At 42.2% G+C, this 17,016-nt stretch overlaps 1 protein-coding gene and 1 long non-coding RNA gene across 3 annotated transcripts in view; one reads left to right on the forward strand and one right to left on the reverse strand.

Annotated features, from left to right (window-relative positions):
- BICDL1 (BICD family like cargo adaptor 1) overlaps positions 1-17,016 on the forward strand; it is a 68,822-nt gene that overhangs the window by 28,421 nt on the left and 23,385 nt on the right. For both annotated transcript variants that reach the window (XR_014714250.1, XM_084649147.1), the window contains exons 3-4: positions 10,924-11,040; positions 14,252-14,398. Coding sequence is in view for 1 of the 2 variants with exons in the window: in XM_084649147.1 (XP_084505273.1) it covers positions 10,924-11,040; positions 14,252-14,398 (264 nt within the window). In the remaining variant the exon portion in view is untranslated. The remainder of the gene's footprint in view (positions 1-10,923; positions 11,041-14,251; positions 14,399-17,016) is intronic.
- Positions 8,857-17,016, reverse strand: LOC311531618. Its single transcript, XR_014714251.1, has 3 exons — positions 16,757-17,016; positions 14,266-14,365; positions 8,857-9,733 (listed from the first exon to the last, which is right to left on the reverse strand). It is a non-coding gene; the product is annotated as an uncharacterized lncRNA (long non-coding RNA).

Consider the following 17,016-nt stretch of genomic DNA (forward strand, 5'->3'; position numbering starts at 1 on the left):
ATGTCTGGATGGCCATGGTAAGGGAAGCTTATGCACATTTAAATCTCCCCCAAGAGCAAATTTCTGAGCTAGTGAGGGAGAGGACTCCAGGTTTGCCCCAGGCCAGAAAAACTGTCCAGTCAGTGGGCCAGAAAAAGGGGGCTGGCATGTAAGCAGCATATTGATAAGTGGGACATGTGAGTAGGGATAAAAGAGGCTGAGTCTGAGTGTAAGGGAGCTGTAATTCTATTTCCTAACATGGTTCTATAAGGCTGTTGTCCCGTTCACACTCCAAAAATCAGCTGTGCTAGAACATGGATGTACCTAACTGTGTCAAACAGCTACGCACTGGTGCTTTTAGAATTGTTAGTGTAGCTTAGGCCTATATTGTTGTAACCAGCATGCTGAAGGGCTGGAAGAAAGTGTCAGCTGCACCATCTTAGATGCATTCAGCCCCATATTTGGGCACGCAGTGCTATGATACACCTATTCTTCCTACCAAAAACTCATGCATGTACAAGAGAAATATCAGCCACATCCCAGCCTGGAATGCAGAATAAAGTTTTCTCTTCTGACATTGATCACATTAATCTTGCTTTTCACTAACAGGAGATATACAGTATGAGAGGAAAAGAAAAATGTTAATTTAAATGCAGCATTGCTATGTCAGATCCCAGTTGAAAAGCCTATTGTAGTTTCTTAAGAATTAGTGTACTAGATCAGTGTGCTCTCAAAATGTGCAATAATCTGCATGCTTTCCCCTATGAGGTTAGTCTTGTTTCTCCATTTAAATAAAAATAGTAACAATAAATGAACTTCCATGGAAAAGGAGACAAAGGAAATGCAAATTGCCAGAATTAAAAAAAAAACTTTCCAAAAATAAATCTGATTCTAACTGTATGTGAGCATGAAATCTCCCTGCTACCAGTTAAGAGGAGCTGACTCAGCCACACAATTACTTTGTCTGTTTTATTCAGCTCTCATTTCAGTTGTTGTCCTCTTAAAATATTTCTTTTTATTTAGTTAGATTTGTAGAAACAGACACATGAGGCGCCTCTCCTAAGCTCCAGGCAGCCTTGACAATTATTTAAAAGCACAATTAAACAAAGATAATATCATCAGCAGCCTCCTCTATCTACTACAACAGCAAATGGTTAAACCTTGCAGCAAAGGAATAAATAAGAAAAATGCCCCATACTCCCTATAAATACCCCATGCCCCTTCAGCAACATCCTATTCCCCAAAAGCCACCACGGAATGAGGAACCTTGCAGCATGCCCTAAAGAGCAATAGGACTGAGCCACTTCAGGTCCCCACCCAGGACAAAGAGTCCAAGTAGGTGGTGCTTGAGGAATATAAATCATATTCCTCAGTCTGATCTTGCCAGCTGTGCCAGGAAGCTGTCTTCGTCAGGGACTGGAGCACATGCTATCAGATCTCCATCTGCTGGGAAAGGACAATATGTTAGTAGCAGTATAGGGATGGAGAGCATCCTTTTTGAAGTGGGCAAATAGGGTGACATAAAACAGAGACACCTTTGTATAATCCCCACTGTGCTTGGGTTGATAATATTTTGAATCTGAGATCTGGACAATGTCCTCAGATTCCTCTCTACCCAATTGACTTGGTAGGAATGACTTCACTGCTGATAAGTACACAGAAAGCTAGAGTGCAGTGTGGTGCTTTGAGCATTTGTGCCTCTTTCACCCACTCCAAACTGAACCTGTTTGGTCTATGACTACTGAAAACACTCAATATGTCCGAGCTCAGTGTTGTCAAGAAGCAGCAAATTCAGTGCTTCTAAAACAGTTCAAAAACAATTACATTTATCCTTCTAGAGCAGATCTCTGCTCCTACTGAACCATTCGGGGGAGGTTTTTACATTAAACAATAACAGAGCCTGACCTACATTTTCAAAACTGTGGCTGCAGTCATAAATCTAATTAGGACATTGGTGCCCCAAACTCAGAGTACAAAGCTAGGCACAAAAGTGTCTGTGCCTACAATATACTTTCAGTGCATTCTGATTTACACATGTAGTTACGCTCTCCACAACCTTTGGTAGTGACACCGCCTTAGTAGCTCTTTCTTTTCTCCTGCCGGAATTTTATTTCCCTCCCCACCCCTCCAACAAAAACTTCATCTATTAAATTATTTTTATGTGACCCGAAAGTGGCTTGTTCCAGCACAGGTGACCACCCATGCAGCATATGAAGGGATGTCCTGAATTTGGTGCCCAACAACCTCTAACCTATATCGAAAAAATGAGTAAAAACCTCTTTTCAAGCCGTGATCACATATGCTGAAACGTGTGTATGATTTCAGACTGTGAGTAAAAACACTGTGGGATGGTGAGCCTTTAAAATAAGCTTTGTTCTTTTATTTTTCATACAAATTGTCCTTTCTGTTAATTTACTTCTTTTATTTTTGTTTTTTCCAAGCACATATTTTTGTAGGACATAGCTTGAGAGCAGGAGCATAGGAAAATATGCTGAAAGCTGATCTTTAAAAATAATTGCTCTAAGAAACTCTGTTTAAAATCCCACTGAGGGAGGACAAGCTTCCAAAAAAAGGTTCCATGCTCTTGCCTCCAGCCTCCCACATCTTTTGAAGAATTTATGCAATTGCTTCTCAAGAAAATTGACTAAAAACCTGATGAGCTCAAGCCAGTCATAGCAACACTAAGGCCAGATTCTCAAAACAGTTCCTCACCCAACTCCTCTCACATTGGCATCAAAATAAGCAACCAGATTTTCAAAAGTGCTCAGCACTTAGCATCCCCAATCCTGGGTGCTGAGCACTTTTGAAAATCTGGCCCATTAGACTCAAAGGTTATGTCTACATAGCACATACACAAAAATCCACAGCAGTGAATCTCAGAGCCCGTGTCAGCTGACTTGGGCTTGCAGGGCTCTTGCTGCAGGGCTAAAAATATCAGTGCAGATGTTCAGGCTTGGCTGGAGCCCAGGCTCTGAGACCCTTCCCTCTTCACCGGGTTTCAGAGCCAGGTCTCCAGCCCAAACCCAAATGTCTACACTGCTATTTTTAGCTCTGGTGCACAAGCCCAAGTCAGTTCACCCAGGCTCTGAGACTTGATGCTGCAGGTCTTTTTTGCTGTGTAGGTGTACCCTAAGTTGTATAAGTAGCTATTAAGAGAGTCTTCATTATAGAGTAACCTAATGCAGCAGCTTTAGCCCCAATTAGAGTTTATTGCTGCTATTATTGTTTTGTTTATGACTTAAATGACGTTATAGAGATGCATGGCCCTTCAAAAAACAAAGGCCACGTCCCTGCCCTGAAGAGCTTACAGTCCAAGAGCCTGATCCTGTAAACATGTTCATCAGTGGGACTATGCACCTGTGTAAAATGTTTGCAGTATTCAGCACTAAGTCAAGTCAAGCACAGCGGGAGACGACATAGAAAGGAGGCTGAGTGGGGAGGATAAAGGAAAAGACGTGATGGTGTAGCCTCCAGGATCTCCAAAATGCACTCACTTTGAGAGTTAAGCATTTAAAAAACAAACCAACCAACCAAAACCAGAGACATCATAGTCCCTGCCCCAAGGAGCTTACTATCTAAAACAGACAGACCATTCTTTTGCTATCATGAAGGAGAACAACAATTTAGGATTGTGTCTGGAGGCTGATGAAAATATAGAAGGGAAAGTATTTGGAAGCTAGGTTACCTGCATAGAGGAGACAGACCTAACAGACATCTAAAAGCTTTTCATCTGGATGTCTAACAGCCCAGTTCTAAGGTCAGCAATGTTTTGGGTTGTTGGGAGAATAAAGGACACTGACTGAGCAGGGAGTATTGCTAGCAGGCAAAGGCTTGTCCCCCAGCACAGGCACAGTTAGAGAGCATGATGATGCTTTCCTTCAAAGGAGGGACAGCTTGGGGTGTTGGTTTTTTTTAATGTGAACCTATAACTGTAGTGTACTGGTGTGTGAGCTACTGCACTCTCCGTGTGATGGAATCAGAGCTGTTTATAGGATTTTTAGTGGCTGGCCTACAAAAACAGTCTGTCCTCCTGTGACTGTCAGGGGGCAGAGATTCCCTGTTAGCCCAAAAAGGAGATTGTATATGTATTGAGTACATAGTCCCAAGCTGGATTCCCTGTGCCCAAGTGTTAATTTTAAGCTTATGACCACAGCTTGTTATGTATGCAGCCAAAAATTTGTTTTATTGTGTGAATTAAAATGAAACTCCTGCTGCTAAAGTGAACTTTTGCAGTGATTGGGGTGGAGGCTTTGTTCACTGTCCACCAACAGTTTGTGCTCAAGTCCAAGGAAAATTTCATCAGCTCTGGGGCTGCAAGGTTTGAGAAAAAACACTTGAGAAGCTAACAAAATCAGCATGAGTGACAGCTGAACATTTTATTCTAGAACTAAACTGTGATGTGAATGACAGGACAGAAATTGAGCCTAATGGATGGTTGGCTTTGTAACCCTTAGATCCGATTTAAATTTGTCTCAGAGAGTCATATGTAGAGTTTAAAGCCGGAAGGGACCATCAGATCATCAAGTATGACCTCCTGTATAGCACAAGCCACCAGCACCAGCCAGTACCTGCACGCTAAACCCAACAAACAAAATTAGACCCAAGTATTACAGCCCACAGGAGACTAAACTATTATGTGCCACAGGCAGAGAACAGGAGGGACCGACATGCACCAATGCCTGAGGCCTCTACAAAGGCAGGGAATTGATTAAGTGAGATATACCCAGATAATCCTGGTATGTGACCTGCACCACATACTGCAGAAGAGGGGAAAATAAAACCAAGGTCATACCACAGTTTGGCTTGGGGGAAAATTTCTTCCTGATCCTTTGTTTAGATATACTGATTTGTTCTGCAAACTAAGAAAAAGTTATTTTCTTCCTTCCCTTTTCTGTTTTAGAAACTGTTCTCTCTTCAGTTGGGGGTGGGGTGAGGAGGAGCTTTTTCAGATTTTACTTGCCAGTCAGTTTCTTAAAGGTTATGGGCTAAGTTATCTAAAACAGCCTCTGAATTTGTGTTTGCACTTCTTGGCACACAGCTATTCGCAGGTGAAAATAATATACTTTTGACATCCACCTATTCGGTTTGCAAGCACAGACATATTAGCACCTGCAGTTCAGATAGATAGAGGTCAACAGTCTGTTTGCAGGCACAAATTTAAAAATTGTGTAAAAATGCTTTTGAAAGCTTGGGCCATCTAATGGCTTTCCTTTTGTTTTCTGATTAATGCATGTTAAGATCTAGAATAGCGTTTACCTTAAACGTAGAAATTGCATCTCTGCACTTTAAGGGTGAAAATGTTAGAATTCATTTCCCATCCTTCACAACTCTGCCTTGGTTGTCACACATTAAATGTGCCCCAAATAACTCTGGTGTGTTCTCCCTTTTATTATTTATGTTAAAGAAATGGATGTCAAATCATTTTAAGCTTCCAGCAGTCCCGCATTTTGGGTCTTTCATTGTGACCCACTTTTAGGCATAGGCACATTTTAAGAGACAGGATAGAAGTCATATTTTTGAACCTGGATGGCCAGTCTCTCAGATAGACTTCAGCCTAAGATACTTCCTTCAGAACTGACTTTGAGAATAGAGGCTGGATTCCCCTGAGTTCCAATTGCCAGCTAGGAGCTTGGAACCTCTCTCTTTCTGAAGAAGTATTTCATGTTTGTGCCCACACTGATATCTATTCCTCATTTAAAAATAAATACTTTTGAAGATATTTAGAAGTTCCTGTGTCCTCAGCTAGTCACTAGGGTACATCAACACAGCAATAAAAGACCCACAGCACAGCTTTTGGGCTCACAGGACTCAGGCTCTGGGGCTAAAAATAGCAGTGTAGATGTTCAGGCTTGGGCTGGAGCCCCAGGCTCTGAAACCTTGCAGGAGGGTCTCAGAGCCCAGGCTCCAGCCCAAATATCTACACTGCTGTTTTTAGCCCCACAGCCTAAGCCCCGCTAGACTGAGTTGCTTGACCTGGGCTCTGAGACTCACTGCCATGAGGTTTTTTTATTGCAGTAGAGATATCTATCTATTTATCTAAATTTAGGGTATTTATAGAGATACCCTAAAAAGGAGTTAAAATGTTGTGTATTTCCATTAGAGTATCTTTTGGTCTATGCTCATGATTTATTTTTGGTTCTGCTATAAGGAATGTCTTTGACTTTTGGATTTTACACTAGAGAGGCCACATACAGGCTGATTTTTGCCACAGTCCATATTAAGAATTCAAAGCATTCCCCTGTTTGGGGAAACAGTAGTTATTTGTAGAAGCTTTAATGTTAAAATTCCACTTATCCTGGAGTTTGAAATACTAGGTTTATGATAGTCTCCTTTCCTTGATTTCTCGTTCCTTGGAAAGGTACAGATTTGCCTTCCATGTTAGACACAGGCTCACTTTTCCACAATACAAAACACTGCACACTGATCTTTTAACAATTACCTTGACCTCTATTGACTTGGTGTATATCATTCAGGTATTTCATTTAAAGTCAAGGCCAGATGATAAAACTGAGGAAATTTGGGATATATCTTTGACATCCTTGCAGTGAGATATAATAAACTTTCTATCTAAGGATCCCAAAGCTCTTTACAAACAATTGGTGCCAAATTCTGGTCCCATTGAAATCAGCTCCCATTGACTTCAGTGAAACTAGACCTGACCTTTAATGAATTAAGCCTCTCAACCCTCCTGTGAGGTTGGTTGTACCCATTCCTATTTTACAGATGGAGTTACTGAGGCGTGGAGAAATTAAATGACTTGCGCAAGGTCACATATGAAGACTGACAATGCTGTAAAGACAATTAAAATAATCTTTAATATAGTTAAAGTATAACAGTAGTAGACTCTTAGTGCTTTCTAATAACCAGGAATCAGTTTGCTGCCATTGAGCCCTATGTTTGATTTTCATTTTAATAGATTGGGAGCAACTAGAGTCTTAGAACAAAATTCCACTCTGTGATTCACACTGCAGAACTGTATCCCATTTTCTGCATTTCTTTCAGGAGTGGAACATATGCATGCAGAACAAAAGCCAAACATGCAACACTGTGCACTAATTAGTTTTGGATGTCCTCCAAGCATATAATGTTTTGTTTCTTATCATATCTTTGTCCTCTATCTGGACTTTTAATGTCAACCTATTGTAGGTCCAAAATGGGGGTATTGATTTCAATAGAAGGATTTGGGCCCTTTTTAATGCATAATTTTTTCCTCTTAAGCTAAGCTGAATGCTTGATTTATTTCCTTTTCCATTTAAACCTAAGTACAACAGGAAGGCTGGGCTTCAGACTAGGGTTGCCAACTTTCTGATCGCACAAAACTGAACACTCTAGCCCAGTCCCTTCCCTGAGGCCCCACCCCCTTCCCCGAGGCCCAATCTCCCACTCACTACATTCCCCCTCCTTCAGTGGCTCACTCTCCCCCACCCTCACTCACTTTCACTGGGCTGGGGCAGGGAGTTGGAGCGCGGGTTTACCTGCGGACGCAGTGGCTCCTGGTCAGTGGCGCAGCAGGGGCGCTAAGGCAGGCTTCCTGCCTCTCTTGGCACCACGGACCGCACTGCGCCCCAGAAGCAGCCAGCAGGTCCGGCTCCTAGGCAGAGGCACGCAGGCAGTTCTGCATGCTGATCTCCTCCACAGGCACTGCCCCCCCCCCAGCTCCCTTTGGCCAGCAGTGTGGAACCTGTGCTCAGGGTGAGGGCAGCGCACAGAGCCCCATGGACCCCCTGCTTAGGAGCTGGACCTGCTGGCTGCTTCCAGGGCGCAGCACAGTGTCAGAACAGGTAGGGACTAGCCTGCCTTTGCTGGGCAGCATCACCAACCGGACTTCGGTGCTGACTGGAGCCGCCAGGGTCCCTTTTCGACCAGGTGTTCTGGTTGAAAACTGGATATCTGGTCACCCTACTTCAGACACCTCCTGTGATGTGCATACAGTCATTTGTTAAGACATTGTTTTCATTTAACTAATCAGAAAACATTCCATACGGAGACAATAGTTGGTTATTACCAGTAGTTTTTCTCAAATCTTCTTGTGTCAGTTTATACTCCACTTGTGTGCCTGCTGTAAAGTTCGCAATCCTGGAAGACTAATTAACCTGTGGTAATAAATTTGGGCCTACCCAGGAAATTATCCAAATAGCAATGCCCAGTGGACAAGATGAAGGCTGTTGCTTTGCATCTGGTTTCTTAAAGTTCAGTTTAAAAAATGCAGAGATTTGCCTTGCAAACTGGTCCTTGCATGTCTGCCACCTTTACAAAGAATTATGGATGCTTTGTAGTGTCCAAAGGAAAGGTGAAAGGCCTGGGAAAATCAAAACACTTTTTGTTTTTAAATTCCCCTAGCCTCCCCCTTATTACTGATTTCCTAACCCATCCATTCTCCAGTGTTGTAGTGTTTAGTGGCACAGAAAAAAAATCCATCATTACTATTAAAAAGGGCATACACAAGAGCACACTAGCAAGTACTGCTGTGTTGTATTTTATTGTAGTTGCATCTGTTGTTTTTAAACCTATATGAATGAATACTAGGGCCAAGAACTAAACCAAACTCCCCTTTAAATTGTAGCCACTGAAATCACACAATCCCATGAATCACGTTTCTCACCTCCTTCCTTGAACTGTAAAATTGAGTCCACCACAACCCCACTTCAATCATAATGATCTGCTAAAGCAGAACACTTCATCTATCAGGTCTTCCAGCAAGACAACTAGTCTTCTGTTTTGAGAAAAACAAAAAACTTTGCCATTTTCCATGTAGATTTCAGGCTAAACCATCACTCATCAAATAATATTCCATATTAAATTTTTAAAAATAATAATAAGTTATAAAAGATCCTGGTTGTGATGACATCTGCATAGCTGAATGGCACAGAGATTTGTTTCTTGTTAACAAAAATCACTTGCTGGAAATCAAACATCATTTTCTAGGAAACAACATGGCGAAGGGACACATGCCAAAACATTTTTGATTGCATTTCAAATTTTTACAAGTTCATGATGTAAAGGTAATTAAAACGTGTGGACTTCTGAGGTCTCTAATGGGTCTACCCAAGCCAGCTGGGTGTATTGCAACAAGCTCTTTCTCTCTTAGCTGAATTACTTTTTGCTGCATTATTTCTTCTTCTCTGTACTAGTACCAGGTTATTTGTCTGTATATTTCACCATCCTACAGCTAGACTAGGCTCTGCAACATCAAGTCCTAAGCATATCTTCTGAGACACTGTTGGTCCTGGAGTTCTGAGTGCTTGCATAACTTGGGTGTGGGTACCTGCATACGCAGACACAAAACCATGTCAGCTGATATCCATGGAGAATCAGACTCAGTTAATGTTGAATTAATTATCTCTATGCACAACTTGAGTTTACTTTGCTTAATACTATTGTGGACCCTCAGATAATGTCATCATAATATATTGCTCTTTTAAAGCCCCATGCTGGGTAGCACTAAATGTGCTTATTAGTCTCTTCAATTCCTTTTGACATCAGTGGAAGTTGAGTGCGTCATACTCACAGAAAAAGACCTTTATAGCATCCTTCATCTGAAGAGGATGGTTGTCTTATATGTATACGGTGTTTCATGTTGAAGTATTCCAAAGCATCTTTACAAGGCTAATTAATCATATGCAAAACCTGCAATTCATTGACCCTGTTTAGGGTCAATCTGATAACTGATCAAGATGCTGAGAACATTGCATCTGCTTCAAAAAGGATATCTTTCATATCACTATGTTTTTGTTGTAGTGGGTACATGCTGCACCTGTAACAACAATGGTTAAAAAAGACAAATAAAATGGGAGATTTGTAGTGTCCTTCAGAAGTGACAATTGAAGCCAGACACACAATATATTGGCACAGGGTAGGATGGAAGCTAAAAATCAATTAGTAGCACACAGAGCCTTTTTTATTGACAGATATAGGCATGACCTTTGGGTGCTATGGTTCTTATTAATAGGGGCCAGGGAGTGGCTTCTTTGAATTAGGTTTGAATTAGGAAATCCTGAGAGAACCAATTAAACTATCTTTTTCTGATTTACCACCATTTTTTTCCAACCTGGAAAAAGTGGCTTTGCTCTAGTTCCTTGTTTATGATTTTAGTAGGCTGTGCAAGTTCAGGGATCGTTTTTAGCTTCTGAGTGGCAATAGGGCTGTTCTATGGCTATTACTATAGCTGAAAGTCTGCAGTAGTCTCTGAGGAATGGCTGGTAAAATGTTCTGGAACTATTCTCAAGTCTCATCATGCCAATCTGGTAGCCATCTTTGCTGACAAAATCAAAGGGAAGAACATAACAAACCCCATTCAGAGATGCACCTGGAGCATCTCCCCCTTTATCAGGCCACAGATCTAAGGCAAGGATTATTAGAACCATACAAGCAGAGAGATGGCCCAGGGCTTAGAGCGGGGTGCCAGAGATCACTTTAAATCTTTTAATGAAAAGACAAGATTGACCCAGAGAGATCAACTTCCGGCTACCCTCACTGTCAGGCTATTCCTCTCCTCGTGTCATATATAAATAGATGCAAATGAGGTAAATTTGTTCTACTAATGCTGAGACTCAGCATAAGCCCCTGGATGCCGTAGGAGTAGTGCAAAGTGAAATGTAGGAAAGCTGTGGGCTGTGTTCTTTGGTTGTCCCCATCCTTGAGATGCTTGCTAAATTGCAGTGGCTCTAGGAGGCTGTGTGGGATGAATTCTGCACTGATTTATAACTCTATGCAACTCAAGTGTCTTCAGTAGCTTTGTATGGGGGGGTTAGCCAGCTCATAGCGTTTCTCCTCTTTTCAGAATTTTTGGTGATTCCAGACTTTGTTGGGAAATAACATTAATTTAGGGGTTTCCCTTCAGATTTATAAAATCCACCTTGGGTGGGAGAAGCTAACCACTTTCCGGATTTTTTCCTGCCCATGTTTCTCATTTCGGGGTAATTGTGTTTGGCCTCCTATTTGTAGGCATCAGAGGTGGAGAGACAACTCTCAATGCAGGTCCATACCCTTCGAGAGGACTTCCGGGAGAAGAACTCATCAACCAGTCAACATATACTACGACTCGAAAGTCTCCAGGCTGAGGTGAGTGGCCTTCTGGTCAGGGTGGTTTAAGGTTTGATCTGTCTCTCAAGGTACTCAGTGGTATTTTAATCTTATGTAATGAACCCCTCTGAACTAGGTAAACAAAACCAAATGCCTAATGGTGATAGTTTGTGCCAGCAAGAAAAAGGGATGCTAGCTAACGGGCAGAAGGAGATAATTAATTTAGTTGGCCACCTGTGTTTCCCTCTTAACTGATGCTCCTCATTCACACCAACAGGACTCCTGTATATAAGTAGCAGAGTTGTCCCCTGTTTTGAAAATAGCCTGAGTTACTGTACCCAAGTGTGACACGGTGAGTGAAGTAATGCCTTTTATTGGACCCACTTCAGGGGAGACAGTGAGGTGGGTCTCTTAGGAGCCAAAATGTTCAGGTCACCTGAGGAAGAGCTCTGTGTAAGCTCAAAGGCATGTCTCGCTCACCCACAGAAGTGGGTCCAATAGAAGATATTACCTCACCCACCTTGTTTCTCTAATATCCTGGGACTGACACAGCTACAACAACACTGCATGTGCAAAAGTGTGTTAGTCACATAAAGGCCCTTAAGTTTACTCTCTTTAAGGTGGTGACTGTCATACAGGCACAGCTACTGTCATGAAAGAATGTTCTGGAAGAAGCATGGCTCTCTAAGAGCTCCATGGAAGATGTTCCCTGGCATTCAACTCCGAGTATGGATAATGTTCTAAAGGCAGGGGTGTATGCAGGCAGCTGGAAAGCACAGCTCCTCCTTCCTGACTGGTGCACAGAAAGCGCCCCATCCTGTTTCAGTTGGTTTTAGCCCCTGTCTAAAGGATAATCCTGTCAGGAAGATGTAAAGCAGGGGAGACGATGAGAGGGATCTTTTAGAGACAAAATGTGGGTACGTTCCAGTAGGCCACATCAAAACACACACTCCACTTCTGAGGAGGGTGCTGTTCTGAATGGCTGAGAAGAAAGCAGAAATCCTCTCCTGCATTTGAGATGTGTGTGGAAACATGAGGCCATCTTTTATTCTTATTTTTGCTCTGGATATCTTGGCCAGTATGTTGTTTGTTTCCTTTTCCTTCTGTGATTTGGGGAGGATGGGAGATTTGAATATGAAGAACCTGGAGCAGTGGGGGAAAACCCTATTGTACAATCCTACTACTTTTTAACTGATTAGAAGAGTTTTTCCTAAATTTCTGCTTCTCTTCCCCTCCCTACCCGCTCTTTTCCTTTTCCCTTCCTGTCCTCTTCCCCTTGGTATGGAGCAGCAGGTCCTTGAAGTAAGTACAGATGCTTTGATTGAGTTTTGAATGCATGTCTGTTACCATCACTGTGCATGCCCCACCTGTTAAGGTCCTTCCTGTCTTGTGCTTTCAACCCATTTCCCCCCCCCTTACCTTGGCCCAAGGCCTGCAGGACAGTTGTGGGTTTTTTTACAGTTATTCACAGGGTGTTCATTACTGAGTTTTATAACAAGTACTAATGTAAAATGCAGTCCTTCTGTTTGTTCTGTGTTTATCTCTGTTGCATCCCTTCTTTCCATTACATTGAAGTCAAGCTTGTAGGGGAAGAGTCTTCTCAGCAATCATTACTCATATAAGAATAATGTCCTAATATGTACAGGAGGTGTTCTATAAATAGAGAAATGCAGATATACAAAATTGACACAACATTCCTTCATCTTTCCAAACACTTGACTCCCCTGGACGAATACAGCATTCCTCATTTATCCAGGACAGCTGACTGTCTACTTAATCTGTGTCCAGGCACCATCTGTACACTAGGTACATAACCATAAACTTAGGGCCTGGAAGGCAGCCAGATGGAAGAATATCAGAGCCAGCCTGGAGGACAGTTAGCAACTAACATGGGTGTATTGGAGAAGACCTAGAGAACAGTAAGGCAGAGGGGATTAGAGGAGAGTCTAGAAGGCAACCATAGAACGGCTAGACGAATATCCAGGACGGTTTAAGGCATCTAGGGTATGTGCTAATGGGGGCTAGGAGTGCATCCAGAATAGGTGGGAGGGCAACCTGGAGAGAACCAACAGGTTAATCAAGGAGCTGCAAAGGCGATTTGAAGAGACCTTTGTGAATATTCCTCAAGCTATTGGAGAGGTCTGAAAGGACCTGGGATACTACTGGGGAGCAGCTAACAGAGTGGGTATCAGATAGGCCTAGGGAACATGAGTTGCTGGACCAAGCCATCTGAGATGGTGTAGGAACTGACCAGGAAGTACTGGGATCATCAAAGATCTGTGAGCATAGCTAAAGAACAGCTGATGGCATTGGACAGCGTACAAAACATATCCCCAGCACTCAGGTATCATGGTGGTGGGCACTGCAGAAGAACCTGGATAGACAGCTTGATGGGAAAATGTATTCTCTTTCCTCGTTAAACAAACAGTGGCCTTTATTAGTGCTGATTCATCCTATATGCAGCTTCTTGCTAAGGGAATGGACTGGGCACATTGCAGCAAGCACAGGTGATGAGGGACACTGGACAACTGAAAGGCATGAATCTGTTTTAAACCAAGTAATTGTTGGGGGGATATCAGTAATTGTTGCACAAAACCATCAGTCTGTTTTTTAAAGCATAAAATTATATTGTGGTGAGAAATCATCAAACCAAACATACAGCAAAGAACAAGGTACACAATCCCTACCACCCACAAAGGGCATAGCGAGAAACACAAACACACACACGCAAACCCCTACCTCTCCTGGGGATTCCAGTAAGTGGCCATGTAGAAATGCAGGAGGGTGAGGGTTCCCTTCCTGGGAACTCCAACATTTGCTCACACCAGGAACAGAATCATAATAAAGCTGGGCTGAGTAACTAGCTTTTCACATTCTTGCAAATTTTATAGTCTGGGTTAATCCTTAGGAGGGTGGGTAGGGCAGGGTCATGTTTTACTGTAGCTCTTAGGAAATTCCAAGGTACACAGTGGTTTCTTTTCTCCCCTTCCCTCCCTCTATGTTTGCCTGGCAACGCACATTCCAGCGTCTCAGGAGCTGCACTCCCACTCTGCTCCACAGAGTTTTCTGGTGGGAGGTGTTTTCTTTCAGCCTCTTCCTAAGCTCTGAGTTGCATAAAGAGGCACCATCTCTCTCATACAGGTGCAGACACAGACAGACTCTGGTTCCTGCTGCTTTTCTCTTACCACATGGTGGAAAAAAGAAAAATCCCAAAGCCTGGAGCACAACTCGAGCTCTCTTTCCCTTTCAGATTAAGATGCTTACCGATAGGAAGCAGGAGCTGGAATGTCGCCTTAGTGCCATGATGGAGGAAAACGATCTGCTTCAGGGAACCGTGGAGGAACTGCAGGAGCGAGTGCTGGTCCTGGAAAGACAAAGCCATGATAAGGATCTTCAGGTGAGGAGAACAGGAGCTGGAGAGAGATGCTCAAATGAAAGAGAAAATGGAACTCTGAAAGCTAAGAAGGGATAAAGGAGGGGTTCTGGGATAGGACCTACAGTTAAGAGAATGGGAATTTGGAGATAAGAGACCAAAGGGAAGAGTAAAATGACTCATGATCACAGAGGAACAACAGAGTGGCTAGCGCCTAGATATGACCTGCAGAGAATGGGAACTGTCACAGAGGAGACTAAAGGAAGAAAAAATGAACTATTAGAACAAGGAATGAGAACATTTAACCAAGGAAAACAGGTACTTCAGTGGAGGATATGGAGGTTGAGGAACCTGGTTACATTTCTGCTGATTTCTTACTGGGACTGACTCCAGTAAGATCCTCTTATGATTATTTTGGGCAGAGGTCCAGAGGATGGTAGCCAGCCTCAGATCTGTCACTATTCAAAAGGTGCGCAAAACATGCCTATGGAGTTCTCAGCATCTCTTAGTAAACATTACTTGTGGAACGATGTTGAACAAGTTGCTATGTCAGTGTTATAGGCCCTGTTTCTGGGTGGTGAGTGATATTTTATGGTTTCTTTTCTCAATTCACCCTACCCACTGAAGGTTTGAGGCTATACTGGCTTTTTTATTCTTTGGCAATTAGCTCCCCGTATTCTCTGCCAGTCTGTGGAATATAAGAATATAGGAACTGCTACACAAACAGACTGATAGTCCATCTAGCCTGGTATTTTCTGTTGGACCTTGGCTGCTCCTTCAGCAGGAAGTACAAAATCCCCTATAATGCACCTAACTAGAATCCTGTTCTACCATAGTAGATGAGGGAAATAATTTCTTCCTGAACTCAGGGTCAACAGTCCTGGAAACTGAAAGTTTCTCACTCTGCCCTACCACTGTTCTTCAGTCTGGGCTTGGAGGAACTCCATCCAGGGAGTTCAGTCTCCACTGACCCATTCGGTCCCTGGCCTCTCTGATGTGAGACTGACATTTTGGGGGCCAGTTAATTTGAGCTGTGATAGTGGGTTTGTGATTTGGACACCCATCCACTGGGAACTGAACTGAGACCCACCAATTCATTTTATGCAGATGAAAGTCATTACAATCTGAGCACTGCTCAATAATCTGCTACCAGCCTGGTGTGGATTTGAACTGGTGACCTAGAGGTGAAAGACTCTTTCTGCCATTCCTAACACCCTGAGCTGTCCATTTCACCAGTCTCTTTAATTTTATTCGAATTAATATAATTTATTCATAGATAAAAGTCTCATCAGATTTTGAAATTTACTAAGCTATGTGCCTCAATTTGCACAAGTAAGTTTCATGGACTAATTATACATTGCATTAAAATATTTCCTTTATTCATTTATTTTTCCCCTTTTTAATTTCAGCAAGTGCCCTCTAGTTCTCATGTGATGGGAGAGCATTAAATAGGAGCTCCCAACTGCTTTTTTGTAGTATACAGTATTTATAAAAATATTCCCTATCAGAACTCTTCTCCTTTCCAAACTACTACTCCTAGTGTTTTTTCATCTTGCCACATCTGGACCCTGCCCCCACCACATTATGCCTCTAACTAATTTTGTTGTCCTCCACTGGACCTTTTCTGCTGTCTTTCTTAAGATGAGGGAACCATTGCAGAATGAGGTATGCAAGGTGACTGCTTACCATCATTGTAACATAGTATTTTTTTCATACTTCGCTCTATCCCCTACTTAGTACAGGATAGCATCTTTGCTTTTTTGAACATCGCTGTACACTAAGCCATCCATAATGATAGCCTCTAAGGAAAAAGATCTAGGTATCACTAATTCAGAACCTGTCAGTGTAAACAGATGGATTAAACTGTTCCTTTTAATGTACATTACCTCCCATGCACTTGTGTCCATTGAATTTCTGTCTGCCTGTTATTTGTGTAGAAAGTGATTACACCCAATACTGGGGTTTACTGCTTTGACTTTGTATCAGCTGTGTAACAAGAGACCTAATATATTTGTGTTACTTTCTGTTTATATCACTTACAAAAATATATGTGACAATATATTGGTAACTAATTGTTTACTCAGTTGTGTACCCTCTCACTACAGATATGCCCTGATTTAAATGCCTTGAGGGATAACTGAAACATTCAGATAACTGGAGTTTCAAATTAGTGAAATGTTTCTCTGTGAATTTTAGATGCGATGGATATGTGAATCTTGGTTAATTGGGGTTTGAATGACCAGGGTTTAACTATATCTTTTTGAAATACAAATGGTTGCGTGATTTTTTTTTTTAATTCAGTTGTTGCTATGTTGTCTAATTACCTAGTTTTTCCTTAACTCCTTCTGGAATTCTTCATAATACGTCTTAGCCTTAACTTACCTGGTGATTTTGAGTCTTCAGCATATTTTAGTTCCCAGCCCATGTCTAGTTCTAGCTGAGAGTAAAGTTTTGGTAATAATGTCTTAGACTGTTAAATTTTAGAAATTAGACAAGCCAGCAAAGACCGTTCCTCCCATATGCGTCTTTTCCTCCCACAAAAGCCCGTCTTTTCAGGGCTCCCACCAAGGTCCTTCATGAGCTGAGAGATTCATCTAGTCCTCAGTCATATTCACTAGTTTTGTTTTTTCCTTTGATTTCCT

Source organism: Lepidochelys olivacea (genome assembly GCF_965140295.1).
Source record: "Lepidochelys olivacea isolate rLepOli2 genome assembly, chromosome: 15".
Classification (NCBI taxonomy): Eukaryota; Metazoa; Chordata; order Testudines; family Cheloniidae; genus Lepidochelys; species Lepidochelys olivacea.